Source organism: Equus quagga, chromosome 5, assembly GCF_021613505.1.
Source record: "Equus quagga isolate Etosha38 chromosome 5, UCLA_HA_Equagga_1.0, whole genome shotgun sequence".
NCBI lineage: Eukaryota > Metazoa > Chordata > Mammalia > Perissodactyla > Equidae > Equus > Equus quagga.
In genome coordinates this window covers 84,768,920-84,779,080 of record NC_060271.1, presented here as the reverse complement: position 1 = coordinate 84,779,080, position 10,161 = coordinate 84,768,920, and the positions used below count along the sequence as shown (strand labels likewise).

The following is a 10,161-nucleotide window of genomic DNA, read 5'->3' as shown; positions in this document are numbered from 1 at the left end:
TATTTCTTAGTTTATAAGTAATTTGTAAGAAAGTACTTTGGGACTGTGTAAATCTCCTGTTCTTCATCATATCTGCCCCCTACCCCTTTTAGCATCTATTGGTGATTCTTGCCTAAATCCATTTTCATTGTGATGGTTGTCAAAAAGTGATCTTCTAATTCCATCATTCCTTCTATATTTATTAGTTGGCATTCTAGCATAAGGAGGTGCTTTTCCTTCTCCCTTTTTTTATCTGTTTGTTTATTATCAGACTCATGATTCCATTCAGTGGATTATAATTTATTACTGTGTTTATTTATTTTGATGCTGAAATTGTTCCTGATTTGGCCAGTGAGAGCCCTTTCTAGCAGGCTCCTGTGTCCTTTGACATGCCCCCATCTTTTTTTGAGCACTTTCTATTTTGTGGCACATGATATTTCCAGCTCATCTTTAATTTTGTTTTTTGAATAGGTAGAACATTAACAGTATAGTCAAAACTGTACACGAAAGTATACTTAGAAGTATTACTCTCCCCACCCCTTGTCTTCCACCCGAGTCCTCCTCCCTCTTGTAGGTAAATAGTCTCATTATCTCATTAGTTTGAGATTTATCCTTTCTGTGTTTCTTACTTCCTTTTATTCAAAAGGTAACATACTGTAAATACTCTTTTGCACTTTGGTTTTTTTTCACTTACTATATCCTAAACAGTCCTATACCATTTTCTGGGGATTGTCCTCATTCTTCTTTCCAGTTGCATAGTATTCCACTGTGTGTACATATCATAGTTTATTCAGTGAATCTTGGTTATTTAGGTAGATTCCAGTATTTGTGCTGATAAATAATATTGCAATTAATAACCTTGTGCAGACTGTATTTTTGCATTATTGGGCATGTATATTCTGAAAAAATTTCTAGAGGGGGAATTGTTGGGTCAAAGGGTAAATACATGTAGTTTTATTATTGCTCAATTCCCCTCTATGGATGTTGTACCATTTCTCATTCCCGCTAGTCATATACGAGGGCACCTGTGTCCCCACAGCTTGTTCACAGTTTGTCAGCTTTTTTACTTTTATGCTAGTCTAATGAGTGAGAAATGATATCTCAATATGCATTTCTCTTAAGAGTGAAATTGAACATATTTTTCTCTGTTTATGGTCACTTTTATGTCTTTTTCTGGTGAATTATCTGTTCATGGCTTTTGTCTGTTCTTCTGTAGAATTTTTGTATTTTTTCCCCTCAATTTTTAAAGGTTTTTTTTTATATTAACTCTGATGTCTCTTGCAGATATTTTCTCCTACTTAGCCCTTTATCTCTTGCTTATGGTGTTTTTGGCTGTACAAAAATTTGTTTTTATTTAATCATATAAAAACGTTTATAATCTTTCTTTTATTGCATCTAGAATTTGAGTCATAGTTAGAAACCCTCCCTTTACACCCAGGTAATTGAGGAATTCACTCAGAAGCATTTTGTAAAACAAGCATTTGTTTAACTCTGAATTAAATAACCACTTAACTCCTTCTGGTGGGATGGCTGGGAGCAGGAGAATAAATGGAAATTACTAAAAATAGCAATGACTCATAACAAGCTGCAGGTCTAGTGGAAGAAGATCAAAAATCTAATCTAGACTTTGTAATTATGGTGACTTTTCAGAGTTGGGTTAGTTAGATGCTTTTGTCCCTTGATTTAATGATCATTAATAGCAAAGTCGTATTTAAAAGAGCATGCCTCCTGGTAGGGATTAACGTTTTGGCATTCCTCAAGCACTGGAGTCAGGGTCGGGACCCTCTCCACAGAGCTAGCTTAGGAAGGTAGCACAACTCCAGTTTTGTTTTATGTGTTCCGCATGTTGAGACCTACATGTAAATGCTCGTGGGTACGTATCGCATGTAGCCATAACTCAGCTGCTTGGCCTGTGCTACACTCACGTGCACACTTCTGCAATTAAATACAAAGCGTTGCTCTTCCAGAGGCTAGAATTAAAGTAGCCTGAGCCATTGAGAACCTGGGAGTAAGTAAAAACCTGGAAGCCGGTTTGAATGAGGTCAAAATGGATGTGACTCAGTTCCTGAACTTTACTGTGAGAAGAGTTCCTCAGACCCTTACTCAGATTATAGTACTTTTACTACATGTGCAGTTATTTCAGATGTGATTATCTGGTGTCATAACCAACAGCATATTTAAGGAAGAAAGAGAGGACTGCTATACGAAGCAAACATATCAGTCTAACAAAAAATAACATGGGACAGCCTCAAGGCAGAGGAACAAAAGGGAGAGCTGCACGAGGCAAATGGAGGAATTGAAAAGCAAGAACGGGAATCACAGTAGAACGTGGTTAATTAACACCCACATCTCAGTGCCTCCAGGGGAGCACTGTGACAACACGGGCCAAATACTGGAAGTTGACCGATGGCAACTGTGGTCATTATTAAGACAGTTACATTTGCAAGAAAGTGTGTCATGTACTTCAGAAGTATTTTCATCAAGATTATAATAAATATTTTATATGTAAAGAGGATTTGTTATCTAATAACAGTAGTGGTAGCAAACATTCAGCCCTGTGACTTACATGTTGGATTTCATTCTCCCAGCAGCCCTCTGAGGCTGACATAAGTAGCAGGAACTCTGAGATATATTGTTTTCCTAATCTGAAACGCCAAATGAATACCTATTGTGTCTTTCTAGATCTGAATTCTATAAGCATATTGTACTATCTGGAGGATCTACTATGTACCCTGGACTCCCATCACGGTTGGAACGAGAACTTAAACAGCTTTACTTAGAACGAGTTTTAAAGGGAGATGTGGAAAAACTTTCTGTAAGTATTAATAATCTGTTAACATGCTTTTAAAACCTTGTAAAGTAGCTTGTGAATCTTGACAACCACTAGAGGGAGCAAGAAGTCTTCCTAAACACATTCCTAATGCAGTCAAGTGCAGCCTTGAAGAGAAAAGAAGTAAATGGTTCAAGGTAAGCTCTGTCCCAGAATACTCGGAAGACTGCCTGGTCGCCTCGGTACGCAGTGGAGGGAGGTGACGAGGTGCAGGGCCAAATGTTCTGGTTCCCCTGTAAGGAACAGCCTGAGATCCAGGTGCCTCTAAGTGCGTGGGAAGAACCTGGTACACTACAGAGAGACAAAGGCCCCACTTGAGTTTTTGTGGGGTTTTTTGTTTTTTTTTTAAAGATTTTATTTTTTCCTTTTTCTCCCCAAAGCCCCCCGGTACATAGTTGTGTATTCTTTGTTGTGGGTTCTTCTAGTTGTGGCATGTGGGACGCTGCCTCAGCGTGGTCTGATGAGCAGTGCCATGTCCGCGCCCAGGATTCGAACCAACGAAACACTGGGCCGCCTGCAGCGGAGCGCGCGAACTTAACCACTTGGCCACGGGGCCAGCCCCTTTGTGGGGTTTTTTAAACTTACTTTTTGGATATGAAATCAGCCTTCAGTGCTACTCTTGGACTATCTTATATTTCTGCTTCTAGGTTATTTTCTGGCTATTGCTTGCATGTTTCTTACCTCCCCAAACAGATTGTAAAATATCATTTCTTCACTTCTTTAACATCCCCATCAGCTATCAGAGTTTTTGAAACAGACTTAAATTGGTAGTTGATGTGTAGAGTAGAAGGAAATTTTTAAACTAGTATGTAATAGTTGATGGTTATTTGGCATTGGTTTTTTTCTTTCTACAAACTCTGGACTGTGTAAAGTTTGCTATATATACTATGCACTCAACGAAGAGTTGAGTAATTCTGAGTTAATCTCTGAGCTTTGTCTCGACTTTGATCGACTGTTTTAGATAATGAGGTTACATATTACAGAGGAGTGTATGTATTGGAGACTTAATGTTACATCTTTCATATGTGACTCAGATTGTTGAAATTAAATTGAGAATGGACTCACATACATTAAACAAATTAAAAGACTCAAAAGGAGCCATGTTGTCTAAGTACTTCACTCATTTGTCTGATTTTATTGGGTTATATCTCTAATTTAAAATCAGTCTCAGGTGATCATTTATTTATTCAGCAAATAGTTCTTGAACTCCTTCTGGGTGCCAAACACTGATCTGGGTGCTGGGACAAACAAAACAGTGGTGAACAAAAACGAATCCCTGCTTTTAGTCTATGAATAATAAATCAGTATTAATAAGCACTATGAAGAGAAGTGAAGTGAGTTAGGGGCTAGGAAGGGAAGTGGTTGGGGAGATGGTGTGCTCTTTCATGCAGCGTGATCAGGCAAGGCATCTCAGATGAGAGAACTTTTGAGCAGAGACCTGAATGGAGTGAGGGAATGAGCAAGTGAGCTACATGACTATCTGGGGGAGAATCTTCCAGGCAGGAACAGCAAGTGCCAAAGCCCCAAGTTGGTGGGATTGTACGGGTGTGGCTGGAGCAGAGTAAGCAAGGGAGAGGGTTGGAGGTGAGGTCAGAAAGGAGTCGGGACGAGGGTCTTGTTCAGCCACAGTAGAGTTTGGCTTACTCCTAGAGAGATGGAAAGTCTTGGGAGGATTTTGAGCAGAGAAATGATAGGATCTGACTTGTTTTTAAAGAGTCATTAAGTCTAGTGTGGTGAATAGGCTGTTGAGGGAGGGAGGAAGAAAAGCAGATGTAGAAAGACCAATTAGGAAGCTCTGACAGGAGGGAGGGGTGGGGTGGTGGAGGTTTAAGATAGAAGAGGAGGTGTGAAATGGTTCTCTTGGACAGTGGAAGAGAGAGAAGAGAAATGTAATGGGATTGCCAGCACCACTAAGGGGCTTGATGGAGGTAAGTGATATATTGAAAGCAGGATGTCGAGTTTCTCTCCGATAGTCTTTAGTTCCTGGAGGGCAGGTGCAAAGTATAGAGTTGATCACTGGAGTTGGTGTTTGGAGTGTGAGAGGGAGAGAAGGACAAAGTCAGGATAATGTCAGGAAATGATGGAGTGAGCACGCACACTCATGCAATAAAAGCAGATATGAGAAGAAATAACCTGCGGGTCTATAGATGACTTAGGCAAGGAGGCAGATGGAGTAGTCTGATGAAATGAGTTTCGGAGGGGCCATGGAGTTGTGTGGAGGAGGGAGAGAGAAGCAGCAATGAAGAAGAAGAAAATCCCTGTTCCCAGACCTCCAGGGTCAGGAAGGGAGAGCGCGAGAGAATCAGCAGACAGTTGAGAAAGCTGCAGGGGCCCCAGTGTCTTCAGGGGCTTGCCATGTTTCCCCTAGAGCAGGGGTGGCCAGACTACAGCCCTGTGCGAGACCAGCTGGTTTTATAAATAAAGCTTTATTGGAACATGGCCAGGCTCATTCTTTTACATAGTGTTACCTATTTTCACATATCATCTATGGCTGCCTTCTTTAGGTAGCTGCCAGAGAGACCCACAAAGCCTCAAGGATTACTATCTGGCCCTTTACAGAAGTTTGCTGACCCCTGCCTAAGAGCTGGAAAGTAATTAGAACAGTTAAAACAGTAGGTTAGTCTCAGAATTGATTAATAAGTTAGCTGTTCTTCTTTCTGGTGTATTGTCAGTCTACCATTCATTTATGTGACATAAAGACAATTTAGAATGACATAGTTACTTTGAGTCATTTTGCAGGATTTGTGACTGTAAATAAAACTGCTACATCATTTTAAGGTTTCTCTTCCAGGTGTTGGCTAACCAAACAGATTGAGGTGTGTCTTTGCTAGACAACTAATACTGGCTACAGAGTATAAAACTTTTCCCACTTGTCTTTAATTTTGGTTACTGTGTTCATTTTTTCCAACATCCCCATGATTTATTTTGACCGTATTTGGCTTTGTTTAGTTTGAGAACATTTCATTTGAATTTGAGACAATAGTCAGTGAGCTTTGCTTGTAAGAAAAGAACTTCAGTCTTACCCTATTGCATAGGACTAGAATCATAACAGCGTTAGACCTTGAAGAAAGCATCCAAGTCCTCATATCCAAACTCTTGGTCTGACAGCTCACTGGGTGATTTGCCCCTGTGGTCATCCACCAGCTGATGGGGAAGCCTGCTGCATCCGGACTCTGGTACTCAGTAGGGTGATCCTGGAATTTCTCGTTAGGATCAGAACACTTGAGAGTGACAAGAGGTGCTGTTAATGATCGGGCAACAGGTGTAAATCAGGACTGTTCTGAGCACACTGGGATGGCTGTGTGATCTCCTAGCTGTGAGCTTTGGGCAAATTACAGAAAGTGTCTGTACCTCAGATACCACACCCTGCTGTCCTACTTACATCACAGGGCTCTTCTGAGAATTCAACACGAGAATATATGGAAAAGTCATTTTCCTAAAGCAGAAAGCACTATGTATGTGTGACATTTTATCATCTCCTCTTTCCCTAGAAATTTAAGATCCGCATCGAAGACCCACCCCGCAGAAAGCACATGGTATTCCTGGGTGGTGCAGTCCTAGCAGACATCATGAAAGACAAAGACAACTTCTGGATGACCCGACAGGAATACCAAGAAAAGGGTGTCCGTGTGCTGGAGAAACTTGGTGTGACTGTTCGATAAACTGCAAAGCTTGCTCCATCACACCCCTAATGCTTTCTTTTTCCTTTACTGCCAATCTTTGAACTCATTCGACTCCAGGACATGGAAGAGGCCTCTCTGTGCCCTTTGACTGGAAAGGTCAGGTTTTATTCTGGTGTCTTGGGGAAGCTTTGTTAAATTTTGTTAATGTGGGTAAATCTGACTGTTTAGTTCAACCACTTCCCTACAAACACAGGGAGAGGGCAAAGGGTCCTGTCTGCTGCTTTGTTTCTTCTAAGTAGGCATTTAGACCGCACCTGTCGGCTTCCTGTTTCACTTTACTGCTCTAATGCTGCTAGTTTTCGTCTTTAGCACACTAGGTGGTATGCCTTTATTAGCATAAGAAAAAGGACCTGTGCGGGAGCTTTTGCATTCTGTTGGGGTGGGGGTGGTAAGGGATGGGTGGGCGCTGCTGAACCCCTCCTGGCATTGCCTCTCTAGCCTGGGCCTTCTAGTGACTCTACAGCTTTAAGTATGGCAAAGCTTCGAGTGATAACATTTTAGGGACACGTTAGGCGCAGAACTAAAGTGTTTTGGGTGGGTTTTTGAGTGGGGAGGGGGTCTTTTGATTCTGATTTTTTGATTTTTGAGCTTTTCTGCTCTGGGGTACGTAAGATGAGCTTTACGTACAGTACTTTGATTTGGCAGGTTTTCTTCTCCTTTTGGTCTGCCTGTAATTGTTTCCATCTGATATAAACACCAAGTGTAGTATTCCAGGACCATGTAGTTTAGGGATTTAGTGGTTTTTTAAAATGAACCTTGTTGGCTGAGACTGGACTCCCTAGAATCTATCAATGGAAAAGTAACATTTAAACATGCTTTTGGAAATTCAAATTACAGATAAAAAAGTGCTTAAGAGCTGGTATTTTCTAAGTGCTTCTGTTTATACCAGAAGCATTAAGGTAGCCCAGTACCAAGGTACCATTCTTGCAAATTATTCTTCTATATGACTGACCAGAGCTTACTTAATAAAAACAAGTAGATACATATAAGTAGTTACTGGCAGTGGGTTATAATTGTTGGGTTAAAAATAATATTGAAATATGGGATTTGTTGCCAGTTGGGTAGTTGTCATTAGTTTTGTTTGTTTGTTTCAGCTTGCAACCTGGAAGTGGAATAAAATTTGACTATTTAAAATGATGGCAAAAAAAAATCAAGATTTAAGTTTGTATTGTACTGAAAAACTAATCGTAACTACTAAGATCTCAGCCATTTTACCTTTGAAAGAAGGGTTGTTAGACTTGCCTGCCTGTATCAGAAAATCATATTGATGAATCCTGTTGGTATTACTTGGTGTCTGAAAAAATATCAGATAGTACTCAGACTTGAATTCTTTCTAAATTTGAAAAGTATAGTAGCAAGAAATTGTATCACGCTAAGTGCAGAATTCAGATTCTGAAGAAAAATGTTTTCCTTCATTTCGAAACATTCTTTACTAATAATGGCTTTGAAAGATAAAGGTTTTTTGGGGGGGTGACTGAAATTGGAGAAATTATTGGCATTAGAGTCTCTTTTGTGAGAAAACTTAAAAATCAGTCTATATGAAATAAGCAACAAAAAAAGGTTAGTTTAAATTATGCAGCTTCTGTTAATATTAACTATTTTTTTGTCTGTTTTACCTCAATTTGAACAAATAAAACAAGTTGGCCTGCATGCTGGACATGCTTCAGTACACATGAATAGCCTACAAATGCCGTCTACTAGATGTTAGGGCTGTGGACGTCAGAGTCCCTGTGCTATTCTGAAGTGTTCCTAAATCATGTTCTTGTAAATTCCCTCTGCCTTTTGAGTACTGGACTTGTTAAAGGACACAAATGTAGGACCAGGACCTACTAGCCGTTCATTTCAGGTAAATGGATTGACTCTTGGCCTTCGGTTATGATTTTAAAATATGGGGCTAGAAAACAACCAAGAACGGGATGGACTCTTAAAATAAAGAAAGCATTTTATCATTTGTCCCTTGAATGTAGAATTTGGTTTCAATTTCATAATTCTGCTTGCAAACATGACAGTTTAAATGGTGTATTAATATATATATATAGTATAATTTAAAATTTTCATTTTATAATTTTCCTGTTCCAAGGTGAAATAATGCATTTAGTAATTTTGGGAGTGGGGGAAGTATTATGTTTAACTGGAGTTGTCAGGTGTGAGACCCTCAGAAATTACAGTTTTTTCTGTTTTAAAAGAGATCTCATTTTTAGCTCTTGAAAACCATTGTCGTTTGAATTTCCAATAATGATTAAAAATCTTTTCTTTTTAAATTAAAACTGCCAATCCCTTGATCTTTGAGAAGGATTTCTTAGAAATCAATCTGATAGTTAAACTTTTTTCTCTGAAGCTTGGTATTGGATGTTAACTTTTACACAGTTCTGAGCACTGTTAACAATACGTGGAAAGTATTTTAAGAGATCAGTGGAAAGTTAAGCATTTGAAATTTAACATGGATATTCTTCTTTTTGATTCAGAAAATAAAGCCAGATTTCTCAAACTCAGTTTGAATTTTGTCTTTGTTTTTCCTCTTAATAGTTTTTCTCTTTAGTTTCATTTCCTTAACTTTATTTGTATTTTCAGTTTTGCTAATGCAGGATAGATTGACAACTTTATGCTAGTTGTTAGGCCAACTTTAGTTCAGTGTTCTATTTTGTGAACAGAAAACCTCTTTATTTCTGGTATGATTTTAAATACATAAGGAAAAAACAAACTGGAAATAAGAGCAAATTACAGCAACCTTGGAGATTTTTTCCTTGAGCAGACCTTCTTGTTCCTGGAAGATGTAAAGTGGCTATGCAGTATCAGGAATGCTTGGCAGGCCTGTATGTAACATGCTCTTTTCAAGGACATTTTAGCTCATCTTCAGACTCTTAGGCGTATTATTTTTAACAAAACAACTAAAGAAGGATGAAATTTATTGAACTGACCCTTTCTTGCTTTTATACTAGCCTTTGAGGATGGGGGCTAGGGAGTCAACTGAGTATTTCTGTGTTTCCTTCTTCTTGAACTTTACGCTTGAACCTCATTGCTCCCTTCATGGCCAGGGTCCCCCAGGACTTCCTCAGGTTGCTTCCTGAGGGCTTTTCATCTGGTCTCTTCCTAGTTGCCAGAAGAACACTGTGACAGCGATCTCCCTATGCTAGAGGAAGGAAATACGGGCCCTGCATAAGTTGTCCTTGTCGATAGAATGACTGTCTCAGCGCTCTTTGTTGTTTTTCCCCACCCACGAACTCTGGCCCCTGTACAGTTGAGTGAGTTTATTAAGTGTACTAGTTTTAGAACCATCAAAGAGGATATCCAGCCAAAGTGAACTAGAAACTCGAGGTAAGAGGAGGAGGTAGCAGGAAGGACCTGGGAGGGCATATTTATTTGCAAGTGTGAGGCCAAATTACTGACTTTGATTGCTATCTTGCAAGTAACCTTAGCCATAGAATAGAAATAAACTTCAGTTAGGGGGATGTAAAGAAGGCAGCTATTATATAAAGTCCAGTGATTTTCACATTAAACTTAACATTTTAAAAGCACCCTAGGGGCTGGCTCTGTGGCCAAGTGGTTAAGTTCGCGAGCTCCGCTGCGGCAGCCCAGGGTTCGGATCCTGGGCGCGGACATGGCACCGCTCGTCAGGCCACGTTGAGGTGGTGTCCCACATGCCACAACTAGAAGGACCTGCAACTAGGA

The 10,161-nt window shown here is 39.8% G+C and overlaps 1 protein-coding gene across 2 annotated transcripts in view; it reads left to right on the top strand.

The window, feature by feature from the left end:
• Positions 1-8,984, top strand: part of ACTR2 (actin related protein 2) — a 32,814-nt gene extending 23,830 nt beyond the window's left edge. For both annotated transcript variants that reach the window (XM_046661677.1, XM_046661676.1), the window contains 2 exons: positions 2,662-2,794; positions 6,301-8,984. In XM_046661677.1, coding sequence (XP_046517633.1) covers positions 2,662-2,794; positions 6,301-6,471 — 304 coding nt within the window. In that variant the 3' untranslated portion in view covers positions 6,472-8,984. The remainder of the gene's footprint in view (positions 1-2,661; positions 2,795-6,300) is intronic.
• The last annotated feature ends 1,177 nt before the right edge of the window (positions 8,985-10,161 follow it).